At 41.3% G+C, this 13911-nt stretch overlaps 1 protein-coding gene across 1 annotated transcript in view; it reads right to left on the reverse strand.

Annotated features, from left to right (window-relative positions):
- Window positions 1–12916, reverse strand: part of ambra1b (autophagy/beclin-1 regulator 1b) — a 31996-nt gene extending 19080 nt beyond the window's left edge. The window contains exons 1-6 of the mRNA XM_047391060.1: window positions 12605–12916; window positions 7091–7299; window positions 6639–6697; window positions 2222–2405; window positions 803–975; window positions 258–324 (exon numbers count right to left, since the gene is read on the reverse strand). Coding sequence (XP_047247016.1) covers window positions 258–324; window positions 803–975; window positions 2222–2405; window positions 6639–6697; window positions 7091–7222 — 615 coding nt within the window. The 5' untranslated portion in view covers window positions 7223–7299; window positions 12605–12916. The remainder of the gene's footprint in view (window positions 1–257; window positions 325–802; window positions 976–2221; window positions 2406–6638; window positions 6698–7090; window positions 7300–12604) is intronic.
- Between the last annotated feature and the right edge of the window lie 995 nt (window positions 12917–13911).

The following is a 13911-nucleotide window of genomic DNA, read 5'->3' on the forward strand; positions in this document are numbered from 1 at the left end:
TTAATATTGAACACATCTTGAAGCTGTAATTGTTTTAATTTGAGTCTGGGGGTAAAATCGTTGTAAAATTTTCTCACATATCATTTAAACTGGGTGTAAAAGCAGACACAGTCCAACAAAAGAGATCTTAAAGATCTCCGGAAAGTGTGGAGAACCACTGATTAAGACAACTTTAAAATGTATCTGGATTACAGGAGAGACTGAGGCCTAAAGGTTTGGCACAACTCAAAAAAATCAGAAACAGAGCAACAACTCACCTGCTGATTAGATGGATTGACTATCGCTGTCAGCAGGTTGTGACCCAGAGGATCAAATCTCACCAACCTACAACAAACATGACAAAAACGGGACTTGTTTTTCCAATGACCTGTTCTTTAGTCACAGTTTGTTGCTTTTGTAAAGCAGTTTTGTGACCTTGTTATCAGTAATAGTTTCCTTACCTGTGACAGACAAGTGTCGTATCACAGAGGGTTTGTAGAAAACAGCAAAAGAAATGATGATAGTGGTGGGCGGCAACCAGCTAGCCAGACGGTTTTAGCTCATTTTAACAATTTTAAACGGATGAAAATGTTCAGATTTTCACCAAAATCACTGCAATTTGGAATCTTTCTACCACAGAATCAGAACCATCTTGATTAGCCGATAAAGATTGTGTGCACAAACAAGGAATTTACGCTCATCTTCATGACATCAACTATAAATATTTGCTATAACTATAAATAATCAGGTCTGCAGAAATGTTAGCTGCCCTTTTTCTGACCCTAGAACTGTACAAGACTGCTAGCTGCACTCTTCGACCCACCTCACTCTTTCCGTGTCGCTGCCCGTCTTGACCACGGCGAACGGCTCCGGGCGGCTCCAGTCCCAGAAGTGTAACTCATTGTTGGTGGCGATCAGGAGGAGCTGAGCTGTCGGGTGGAAGGCCAGAGAGGCGATGGCCACGTTGCTCTCTGTAAACCAGCTCTCGCTGCCGCCCTGCAGAACAAAGCGCGGCACCTAGTTAAACCCAGTTAGTGGTTTAAAATTGGAATGCTAGAATATAAAAATAAACTATTTATACTGATATGTTTGGATGCTTAGATTCAATTATTTCATTCAATGGCAGTTCAGACATTTTCGATAAGCACCTCAACTTCTGGTTGGCTCTCCACACTGGCTAAGCATGAAGTTAAGATATTGATGTTTTTTACCACAATTTTGATGCTGATTGGTTTTAAATAAGTATATCCACACAGAATTAAAGAAATAAATTAAAGTCCCAAAGGAGACTGTAGGTTTTCTATTGTCTACATTTCCAAAAATCTGTTTTTATATAAGAATAATGTGGTAAATTTTGACTTGATTGGAGAATTTAAAATAACGGATCAAGACTTTTGATTGGATAAGGAACAGGTAAATCAAAGTAATCTTGGAACATAGTTTCCCTTCAAATCAGATTTTAACAGCGGAGTAAAATTAGGGTCAATCTGAACAAAATGTGATCATTTATTTCAGACATTTTGCATACAAGCACAACCAAAATACAACGAGTCATTGTTTATCAGTGATTCCCACAGACATTGCAGCTCACATTAATATATCTAAAGGTTAGAATCTGCACAAGGTTGTTAAAGAAACTTCTTCCATCTTATTGGTCAGAGAAACCTTCTATGGTGGCCGCCACACTTTGCACGACAGAAACAAAGCTGGACCGGCATGATTAAAAAAAGGTGAACAAGGACCTCTCGAAGAAAGAAGTCCAGGGTGATTCTTCTTGGTTGACATAATAATACAAGTTTCATAGACTGTACTTGTTATCCAACCAAGAGATTTTTGTTCGGCCGTTTGCAAATTGGTCCAATAATACTCGTCACGTCTTTTTTTTTCCGTCGGTAAACAGGAAGTTACTGAGAGGCAGGTCATATGTAAAAGGAATCAAAATGCAACATCTGACTCATTTTTGTTTTATTTTGTTGAGGATTCCCTCTAGTTCTTCAGAATATCAAACATCCAGTTTATTAATATCTGGATAATCCTCAGTATAACCTCTAACCAAATGAAGGAGAAGTGATTTACTGAAACAATTAGCATATTTTAAACATGTCTGTGTTCCTGAAAAGATATCGGATGAATTCTGGGATATTAAACAGCTTTGCTGGGAGTTTTTTTCTACCCACAAGACCCCAGCGGAGGGGCATTGACCTGATCCATGAATCAGAGGCAAGGGTAGGGTCACACTTACATGCAGGTCCCATATGCGGACCTCCCCATCAAGGCACCCGGAGGCCACCAAGCCAGGAATGGTGGGGTGAAAGGTCACACACCAGGGGGTTCTCCGGTGGCCCACTAAGGAATGTAGGCACTTTCCAGTCTTCACCTCCGTGATGTAGATGTTGTGGTTGACGTGTGTGGAGGCCATTAAAGACCTGCGAGGACAAATGAGACAGATAGTTATTAACGTTGCTAGTTGTTTTTACAGTTAAGGAAGCATCAACAAGTCTGCATGAAGGGATAACTAAACATGAGGTTTCATGTCAGTTTTTCACTCATGCAAAGAGATTTAGCTGAGCAAGACTGAGAAATTAAACTCACTGAGCTATGGAAACTTTTTATTAACAACAGACCTGCCGCTTTTTGTTTGACGTGTTAAATAAGGAAATAGTAGCTGTTGCTTTATATTTTCTGACTCATAGGCGTTTCTAAAGCTTTATAAACTAAATCTTATCTCCACTGACATCTTAATGATCAAGGATGCTAAAATGAAGAGTTTCTTCTGGTCTTTACTTCTTAGGAGGATCTCAGCCTAGTTCACAACCATCGTGGACATAACCTCTCACCCACTGCACTGGACTGTAGGGGAGCTGAGCAGCTCATTCAGCTGCCGACTGAGACACCCCCCCGTGCAGGAAGGAGCGCAACCGCAGGTCCTTCATCCCAATCGCTGTCCGACTGTTCAATTCTACCTTTTAACAACTAGTGCAACAACCTCTATATTTGTGAAAACCTGCAATCATTGTCACTTTAGCACAAACGACCTCCGCTTTTTACTGTACATAAGTAATCTTATTTTTACCTTGTTCTTCTTTGATTGCACATTTTTTCCTAACTATCTGCACTGTACGTGTGTGTTACCAAGAGCTGCTGTAACAAGTTAATTTCTCCAGTGTGAGATCAACAAAGTCCATCTGGTCTTAAAAATGTAATTCTGCATCTCTTGAATATGTGAATACAGCTTGAAAAAACTAAAGCAAACATGTTAAATCAGATGAATAAGACCTATCTCTAGACAGACAGACAGACAGATATAGACAATATATTTGTCTATTTAGACCCTGGGGCAGACAGAGAACAATCTTCAAGGATTAAATATCCCTTCTGCTCTGGAAACACTTCAAGATCCTGTAGGAGGATGGACCGATACCGGTACTCAACGGTAACAGTTTTCAGTACTTTTGTGTGTGTTTATGTGGTAATTCATTTAATAATAAAATCTCAAATGTTCAATTTAACATTTATTTCTCAATATTTAAACTTTAATGAATATATCAAAACATCCAGCTGTTTGTATTGTAACATCTCAGTTGTTTCAAGCATTCCTTCATCATTAAAACCCTTAACTGACTACGCGGTGTAATGCACAAATTAAAACGCAGCCATGCTGCTGGCTGCAGACGAGTCTCTAACGAATGGAGGCGTGCTAACGTTGGTGAATGCAAGAGTTGCAGCCGTAGATCTGAGCCTGATGAAAATTGTCTCTTCATCCTTGACAAATATACACTGCTCAAAAGAATAAAGGGAACACTTAAACAACACAATATAACTCCAAGTAAATCTAACTTCGGTGAATTCAAACTGTCCACTTAGGAAGCAACACTGATTGACAATCAATTTCACATCCTGTTGTTCAAATGAAAAAGACAACAGGAGGAAATCTTTGGTGATTAGCAAGACACTCAATAAAGGAGTGGTTCTGCAGGTGGGGACCACAGACCACTTCTCAGTACCGATGCTTTCTGGCTGATGTTTTGGTCACTTTTGAATGTTGGTGGTGCTTTAACACTCGTGGTAGCATGAGACGGACTCTACAACCCACACAAGTGGCTCAGGTAGTGCAGCTCATCCAGGATGGCACATCAATGTGAGCTGTGTCTGTCAGCGTAGTGTCCAGAGCCTGGAGGCGCTACCAGGAGACAGGCCAGTACACCAGGAGACGTGGAGGAGGCTGTAGGAGGGCAACAACCCAGCAGCAGGACCGCTACCTCTGCCTTTGAGCAAGGAGGAGCACTGCCAGAGCCCTGCAAAATGACCTCCAGCAGGCCACAAATGTACATGTCTCTGCACAAACCGTTAGAAACCGACTCCATGAGGATGGTATGAGGGCCTGACGTCCACAAATGGGGGTTGTGCTCACAGCCCAACACCGTGCAGGATGCTTGGCATTTGCCAGAGAACACCAGGATTGGTAAATTCACAACTGGCGCCCTGTGCTCTTCACAGATGAAAGCAGGTTCAAACTGAGCACATGTGACAGATGTGACAGAGTCTGGCGACACCGTGGAGAGAGATCTGCTGCCAGCAACATCCTTCAGCATGACCGGTTTGGCAGTGGGTCAGTAATGGTGTGGGGTGGCATATCTGTGGAGGGCCACATGGCCCTCCATGTGCTTGCCAGAGGTAGCCTGACTGCCATTAGGTACCAAGATGAGATCCTCAGACCCCTTGTGAGACCATATGCTGGTGCAGTTGGCCCTGGGTTCCTCCTAATGCAGGACAATGCTAGACCTCATGTGGCTGGAGTTTGTCAGCAGTTCCTGCAAGATGAAGACATTGAAGCTATGGACTGGCCCGCCCGTTCCCCAGACCTGAATCTGATTGAGCTCATCTGGGACATCATGTCTCGCTCCATCCACCAACGTCACGTTGCACCACAGACTGTCCAGGAATTGGCGGATGCTTTAGTCCAGGTCTGGGAGGAAATCCCTCAGGAGACCATCCACCGTCTCATCAGGAGCATGTCCAGGTGTTGTAGGGAGGTCATACAGACACATGGAGGCCACACACAATACTGAGCCTCATTTTGACTTGTTTTAAGGACATTACATCAAAGTTGGATCAGCCTGTAGTGTGTTTTTCCACTTTAATTTTGTGTGTGACTCCAAATCCAGGCCTCCATTGGTTAATAAATGTGATTTCCATCAATGATTTCTGTGTGATTTTGTTGTCAGCACATTCAACTTTGTACAGAACAAAGTATTCAATGAGAATATTTCATTCATTCAGATCTAGGATGTTTTATTTGAGTCTTCCCTTTATTTTTTTGAGTAGTGTATATTTATATATATATATTCGACAGAAACTTCTTACGGAAAAAAAACTGAAATGTTTATCTTCTACCTACTGTATTTATATATTATCTCTATTTCTATCCTTTTTCTTTCTTTAACTCTCTCCATCTTTTTGTCTCTTTATCACATCTTTTATCTGTGTCTGTCTCTTTCCATCTCTTTCTTTCTTTTCTGTATCTATCATGTATGTATTTAATTACCAAGATCAGTCTTGTAGATCCAGGGGGAAATTTTACCTCCGACAGCCAAGCCGGGTCAGAACCTTTTATTCGGTGGTAACTGGACTTTAGCTGCGTGTCCGGGGCAGGGCATGAAACACTTGGGCTATTTTGTGTGCTTCTACCTTCGCCATATGTACCAGAGTAGGAGACTTAGTCCACCTGCTGCTCGCAGGAGATGAAGAGCTGCCATCAAAACTAAATTTGGCGCTTTTTAAAACCGCAGATATCCTTGCCTGCTTTCTAGGTTTTAGCGGCATGTTTTTCTGTCCGCTGTCAGGAGCTTGTGTTCACCTGCGTGTGAGCGCAGTAACTCCGTGTGTCAGCGTTGTTGACACAGAGCATGAGGAGTGTGTTTTCGTCCAGCTTTTGTCAGGTTTGGTTATAGAAAGTGGAGTAGCGACGACGCAGGAGACGCGATCTATTAAAACGAATGACATTAACTGTTAAAACATATTATTACTACATGCCGTGATCCTCTTGGAGGGGGCGGGCGGTCTGGGAGTGGGGCGGGACGCCCACCTTGAATAGTTGTAGAGGAAACGCTGCAGGTGTTTCCTCAGATTGGGATTCCTGCCGCTGGCCTCACACACTGCATCACAAATATTCAGCGAGCATAATCTGCACCGCATTTTGAAAAGTGGAGCCATGCTGTCGGCTAGCTTTCTATCAGCCATGCTTGCTTTGTTGACGGTACCAGCGGCTACCGACGTCATTACGCTCTTGTGCGTACAATGCTGTGTTCATGTCCGCATGGAAAATCGCCCACTCTTCCACTCCCTCAGTGTCACAATGATGCGTTTAGGTACCGAAACATGGTACCGTTTGATTTTATGTGAATCGGTACGAGGTAGTACCAACGGAATTCAGTCGGTATCTATAAAAGTTCTGAATTCGGTACCCATCCCTATTTATGATGCATGATGGATGGAAGATGATCTCACTAGATCAGACTCACATTCTTTCAAAATGTTGGTATGAAGTAAAACAATAAATAGCTAAACCCAGAAGGAGCAGCCATGTTTTACTTGTGTGTAGGAGTGCAGACCCACCAGAAAAAGAACTAAATGAAGCCTGCTGAAAGTGTGCTTGTCACCTGTCGGGGCTGAAGGCCAGCAGGAACGTTGATCGAGGGCTGTCTGGAAGCTCCACTTTCTAAAACAGACACAAATCAACACATTAAACTTAAATTACAACTAATGCAACTCCTAAAACATCAGTTATTCATGTCGTCCTGTTAATAATCACAAAAATAAATGGCTGAACAATGAGACCCGTTGCAGATGGGAGCCGGTACGCTCCATGCATGATGAGGGAGTAGGACAGCCAAAAGCTGAGACCTGAGAACAGTGATCACAGACTAAAGAAAGGAGCAAGTTTTTCAGGCTGCATCTTGGAGGCACCGTCTATCTGCTGGTACTACATTAACTGATGAGGAAGAGGGGAATTGTTCATTGTTTTCCTAAATCTAATTCCAATTTTAGATCCTCCCAGCTTCATTAAATCCAAACTGTTAGGAATCCCTTCGATACTGAGGCTCAAACCCACCTGACTCTGCCATTTCATCCAGCGGACCTTCTCCTCCACCAGCAGCTGCAGGAGCCGCTGCGAGCCAAACGTCTGGGATCCCCGTTCCCGGCTCGACAGAATCCGGACCGAGTTCCTCTGACGGGATGCCATGTTGCTACCAGGGGCCTCGGCTGATTAGCTGCTCACTCCTGCTGCTGTCAGTCTGTTGTCGCCATACAGAGGCCAGGCTAGGAGAAAAACGGATCTGTTAAGAAAATATTTTCACAAGTCTTTTATCAGAATAGGAGCAAAACAGTGATCCTGAAATCAGGAACAATCACCCAGACAAGGAACAAAATAAAGAAGCACCAAGGTAGACGTGCCCTGAGAGCCCCACCTATCCTGATTACACTGTCGAACCAACTTCCAATTACTGATCCCTGTTGCATCAGAGAGGATGAGGATCATTCTTTTCCTCAGCAGTCCCTGAACCAACATTAACCGGCTTAGAGTAACAATTATTTTCAGTTAGAAAACTGTATCTTGGGCATGACAACATATATTTTTTTGTTTCAATCAGTCTGCTGAACTCTGCAGTTCTAAGGTCTAATTAACAGCCTGGCTTTTTGAGCTTTTAAAAGGAGCCGCTTCAGCTTCCATCGTGAGGCTGAAGCAGAGATTATTCCCATGGTGGATGTGGAATCAATAAGAAGCAAAGCAGCAACAATCAGTGCTTTAACAGTAACAATGAATTAGCAGTGATTTCCTTAATGTCAGCCACAGCTTCCTTCATTCTGCTGGAAAATGGCTTCAAGTAATCCATTACCGATGGAAAATTTAACAAAACAAATGAGTAGAGCAGCTTCACAGCTTCATGTTTATCATGAAATCTGAAAAAATCTGTTGGGATAGATCTGTCCATCACGTTTCCTAAACCAAAATAACTTTCAAAACTAAAAACATCCAACGAATAGCCAGAGCAAGGTTTACAAAATCAGCTGTAGAAATAATATAGAACCCGAAGCCTATATTATCGTTGACAGGGGTGTCCGAATGCAGCCCGGGGGCCACTGGCAGCCCCCAGAATGATAATGTATGGCCCCTGGACCACAACAAAGACCAGAAACATCAAGTGACTTTCACTCAACAGCAGACCTGGGCTCAACCACCCAATAAATGTGGCTAAATAAAGCAAGAATTATGAAGAAAGACTAACCTTGTTTATCAGAATACACACAACAATCTGCATAAAATAAGAATTAGGACATTATGCTTTTCTCTTCTGTTCTGTTAAACCATGCAAACATGCATGACCGTTTTTATGTTGGAGGTCCGCAATGAAAAATCAGACTACTTTGTTTCGTTAAAGTGCTGTATTTAGTTTATTGACCAGGTAAAAATCAAAGAAATGCTACAATAAAATTGTTTTTGCACTTGTAATAAATTAAGCTGAGACCAAAACTACTTCCAACAGTTTTGCTCCCCGTTTGCAAGAGGTTTGGACACCTGATTAATTTTTTGTTTTTTATTCAACCACTGCTTCAAAGACTGAAAAACTAAATTTGAATCTTGTTTGAAGTTTGCGATATTCCTATATGCAAAAATCAAAAGTGGAAAATCAAAAACTAAAATGGTAAAACTAGACCCAAAATATGCTTTTTGTTTTCTCTAAATATTTTTTATTAAACCAAAAACGAGAGTAAAATGTGATAATTTTACTGCAAAACAAAACAAATGCTTAAAACTGAATAAACACTGACATGCAACGCTGCAATGACTACATACTCCAGAACAATTTCAGGACAGGGTTGAAGGTACTGCACATCATTTCATAGAACCACTGAAATTCATAACTTTGCATAACTTTCCTGTCATCCAAACTTCTTAAATATCTATTTTCCTGTGTTCACACAATTTGGGTCATAATGTGGGTCACGTGAACAGATTCTATGTGATCTATAAACCCAATCACATGTTAAAACACAAACCTCTATCCAGAGTGGCATATTCTATTCCCCTTTATTTCAGTTTATCTCTCAGCTAAGGGATGAACAGTAAATCAGCGACGTGTCGGCAGATGATATGTCACCGTGAGATTAAGGTGTAAACACGTCGGCACAATGCGACTAGGATCAGAATAATCCACACAGCTGAATCTGATTACCGCCTAACCTTACCCTGACCTCAGCCACCCTGTTTATGTGGCCGGGTTGCATTCAGAGTGGGTTGTGGATCTGGGAAATTTCTGCAGATTTAAGCGTCGATCTCCATCAAAGCTCACAGATGATCTCTGTCAGAGAAGACGGGATGAAGTCAGTGGATTTAATCCAGAGAAAACTTTAAGTTGGAAAGTAGGGCTAGGCAATAAAACAATCAATATTTTATCAAGAAACGGAAACTGACAATAATGATAAAGTAAAATAGACAATAAATGTGGCCAATCAGGCAGCACATAGGCACACAATCATTTAAGCACTTTAACAAACTGGAAAAGAGACTGCAACCAGGGCTGCATTATATTAGAAAACCCTGTGATGGTAATAATATTGGTAAATATTGCGATGATGATTTCAGGTGCGATATTTGCTTGTTTTCTTCTTTCCTCTTGTTCTCATCTGTGCTTCCATCACTCCGTGACCTACAGCATTCTGGACAATGACCTTTTTGTCTGGTGTGAGCGTCTGCTGCAGAGACTCTGTCCAACTGGCTAAACATTACATTAACATGAAAAAAAACAACTTCATGATACCTGGGATATATTAGCCAACAATTAAACAGTCCTTTGTGATTTAAACACTACACACAGTGATGTTGCGATGGCGACACAGTTGTAAGATGCTGTGCAGCCCTAATTGCAACCAGTTTCTATTAAGCTTAAACGGCAACAGATTTGCAGTCCTAAACACAGCTCTCAGATGGGTTTTTTAAGTATCGTTTTTAATGGTTTATTTGTAATCCATAATGTAACGCTTCATGGAATTGCTTGCGGTAATTTTTGTAAAAACAGAAACAAAACTGATTCTGTGAGGATTGAGCACTGTTAGTAAGAGTCATGAACACTGAAATTAGACAAGTTTTCAACAATAAAAAGCATTCTGAGCAACACTATACACCCAAAACAAACATGTTCAGGTTCATAATAATCACCAAATTTATCCTTTTAGTTTTACTTAGACAGCAGACAACTAAACTAAACTCTCCTCATAACGGTCTAATAGAATACATTTTTTTAAAGTCATGTAAAAGTGGTAATATTTTATCATAGGTGCACAAACAATAACCCTGGCATGGAGCATTTTTTACAAAATATTAAAAACTTACAAACTCTGTAATGAGCCAGTAATTACATTATGCACAAAAACTGCCACAAAGAGGATCCAAATGTTTTTATGACTGGTCTTAATTCAGAAGCACCAAAACTTTAGAAATCAACATAGTGACCCAATCAGACTAAAAGTCAACCATTTCAATAATGGGAGGCGGTTTCAACACAGAATTCAAACAAATGCCCTCAATAAGAGGAAACAGAGCAAAAAAAAAAAGCAAAAACACAGGAGTCAAGGTTTCGTGATCCAAAGAGGAAGTTTGGATCTCAACTATTGGTTCTGAGTCCTTACCAACACCATCACTGTGTTAGTAAATATGTTAACCAAATTGAGTAGCTGATCAGCTGGCTAAATGAAAAAAAAAACCTGTTGCACTCAGGTGACCTGCCCTGAAGCCCACATCACACCTTCTCTACATGCAACACCTGACCCCCTACAGTCTCCTTACAACCCAAACACATCCACACACTGTACCCTCTCACCTGGACCATAACACCACATGAGCAGCTTCTAATTCCATCCACACCGATTACAGTTGCACAAAATAACAAGTAATGCGATGGTAATCACAAAATCAATGTAAGCCTTATCACAATAGTACATTTCCGCTTGGGTGCAATATTTAGTGTGCTAGACATGATCCAAAAGAAGTAGTAAGAAAAATCAGGGGTTAAACCCAACTGACATAACCATCAACAATAATACTACCAACCCTTGTTTTGGCTGAACTCATCATGAAGATCGAGGATCTGGACTTCAGTCATTCTCTAAGCAACTAGATAACCAGAACTCTACAGCCAAATACAAATCAAACAACCCCAGCATCATCAGCTGCAGATCCAAATAGGTCCTTCTTTTCCTTTTCCCTGTCGTCATGGTGATGGGACCACAATCAGGTGCTAGAACCAAGGAGCGCTCAATGTGGACGCAGAAGTAAACGAGGTCAGCTGAGAATCTAAACTTGCCTTCTTTACAACTTGGTCACAAAGTCAGCAGGACAGAGACTGAGAATATTCAGCATGGACTCCAGAATATCCACAAACCTCTGCATCATGGTACGACAGCTGTACGACAGGTTCTAACCCCGGGCTGTCTCTCTGCTGAACAGAATAAACACCTCACAGCCAGAGTAGTCAGCTACTCTGCTGGAAACAAATAAGCATATTTGCACCACCACAATCTGCCTTCCCTCTTTCATACACATCGAAAACAAAACGTAAACTTCTACATACTGTTCCTTGTCCTTATTTGTTTGTTTTTACACATAGTGGTTGTTGTTTGAACTGATGTTGATAAAGATGTGAGGGATGAAAACCGAAGTCAAATTCCTTGTTTGTGCACACGAACTTGGCCAAAGAAGTTGATTCTGTACTGCTGTGGACCATTAAGTTCTGATCAGCTCAGCATGTTACCAGTAGAGACCTGCAGCCTTTAAGGGCCTCCACAGAGAGCCATGTTGGAGCAGAAGACCATCTCTGTGTCCTGTCATCCAGGCCAAACGCTGTTTCCACACCTGTCATCTGGCAGAAGGAACAGGAGGTTCCGGACACAAGGAACCGATTCAGGAACAGTTTTTACACAAACCATCAGGATGGTGGTCTGAAGAAAAACTAAATAGCTGTATTCTGTAGTCTCCTATACGCACTGTGCCCACTTCACTGCATTTTATTAAAATGCATATTGTTTAAAGTTTTATGTGAAAGTGAAGACAATATTTTTGTACATTCTTAATTGCTGGCTGTCTTGTTTTTACGTCTTCTGTGAGATACTGAGAAATTCCGAGTCCAATAATGCCATCAAAGTAACGACGTTTACTTGTTACTACATGACTTATAACATTTTGAACTGAACTGAAGCTCGACATTTTGAACTGTTTATGTCCCAACACGGCTCTGTAAGGACCAAAAACATCTTAAAACTATAAAATTAGCTGGTGTTCAACATACCAGGTCATTAAAGCACAGTTCAATCACAGCAAAGACAATAACTAACCTAAAAGAGACACCATCTAACCAGTAATCGTTAATCTGGTGATGTTAGCTCGGTATGAGCAACTAGCCTTTAGATGAAGCTGAAGCCTAGAATTAATTATTGTTTAAATATTTTCTGTGTTCCTAAAAATCTATTATAAATACAGAGGGTAGAGGGTTGAGTTTAAACCCATCATTTAAAGCAGAGAAGGAATAAAACTCCATTTTTAAAGCCAACCCAGCGGGACTCGGCCTACCTTCAAAGCTGCTGCTAACGGGTTAGCTGCTAACAGGCTAGCTTTGGTTAGCCGCTGAACAATAAACCGTCAGACAGAAACATCCGCGGCTCCGGGTCACTCTGCTGAGCGGGATCTGTTAAAATTGGCGCATAGTGTTCATCCCCAACGACGTAAAACAGTCCAAGGATGATTTGTGAGGCATCGGTCCGATGGTTTAGTAACTACTAGACGGCACTCTGCTGCTGCGCATCCAGCTAAGGGCTAACCAGGCTAACTCCGCAGGTCGAGTTGCAGAGCACAGAGTAACCGAACTCCACTAAAATAGGGGAAATGTTCTAAATCTAAATCTAAACCACCGACACAAGAAGCGAAGGTCGGATACTAGCTTTAGCATTGGTGTATGTGTCCTGCACCAATACTCTACCAGTAAAACCTCTAGGAAATATGGTTGCTTTATTAATCTTAACAGCGAAGCTGCTCTTCAGTCGACTGGAGCTCCTTAAATTTACGGTTTAACCCTTTAAAGCCTGACCCATCAAAAAATAGTCCGAAAATTCAAATTTTTTGGAACTTTGATCTTTATTAAACCTTGAAACAAAATTTAAAACAATCGCCATATCTTTGTGTTTCTGATATTTGTTTTTGTATCATATTTGAAACGGCAGGCTTTTCTTGCAACTTTTGGCTCACAACAATGTGAGTTTTATATAAAAAAAAAAACAAATATTGCCCATAACATTTAGAAACTACAGAACATTTCAGGGAGTTTTTCTCTGAGTTTGTTTTCACCTACAGCTTTTTACATCTATTTATTTCACTTCATGGTAGGCACCAAAACAGTTTCTGTCCTTGTTCAGGCAAAGATGTACCTTGCACTTCTTACAGTAGACATGTGAAAAGTGATTGCCAGTGTAGTGCTTGCATCTCTGTCTGGTTTCCCATGTTGGAAAATGATCAATGCCATCCTTTCTCACATCAGGAGGCACACTGCAACTTGGTCTTTTACGGGGTGGTGTTGGAGTCGCTTCTGGAGAGGATAGTGGTCTACCACTCTTGATTTTGACCTTTCCTGCACTTGTGAGAGAAGTTCCAACCGAAGCCTGAAATCTTCGTAGAGCCATGGGTTTTGTTTTGGGTTGTTGCTTCAGCTAATCTCTTCTGTAGAGGTTCCAAGCATTGATTGCTACTTAATTGTGTGCCACCATATGTACATGTACCAACTTCAGGATCTGAAGCTGAACTTGTAAAGTGCAGCTAGCATATCAAAGAGATCAACACCTCCCATGAACTTGTTATATGTTTCAACAATGGCTGGTCTGGGAACC

This window comes from Girardinichthys multiradiatus, chromosome 2 (assembly GCF_021462225.1).
Source record: "Girardinichthys multiradiatus isolate DD_20200921_A chromosome 2, DD_fGirMul_XY1, whole genome shotgun sequence".
NCBI lineage: Eukaryota > Metazoa > Chordata > Actinopteri > Cyprinodontiformes > Goodeidae > Girardinichthys > Girardinichthys multiradiatus.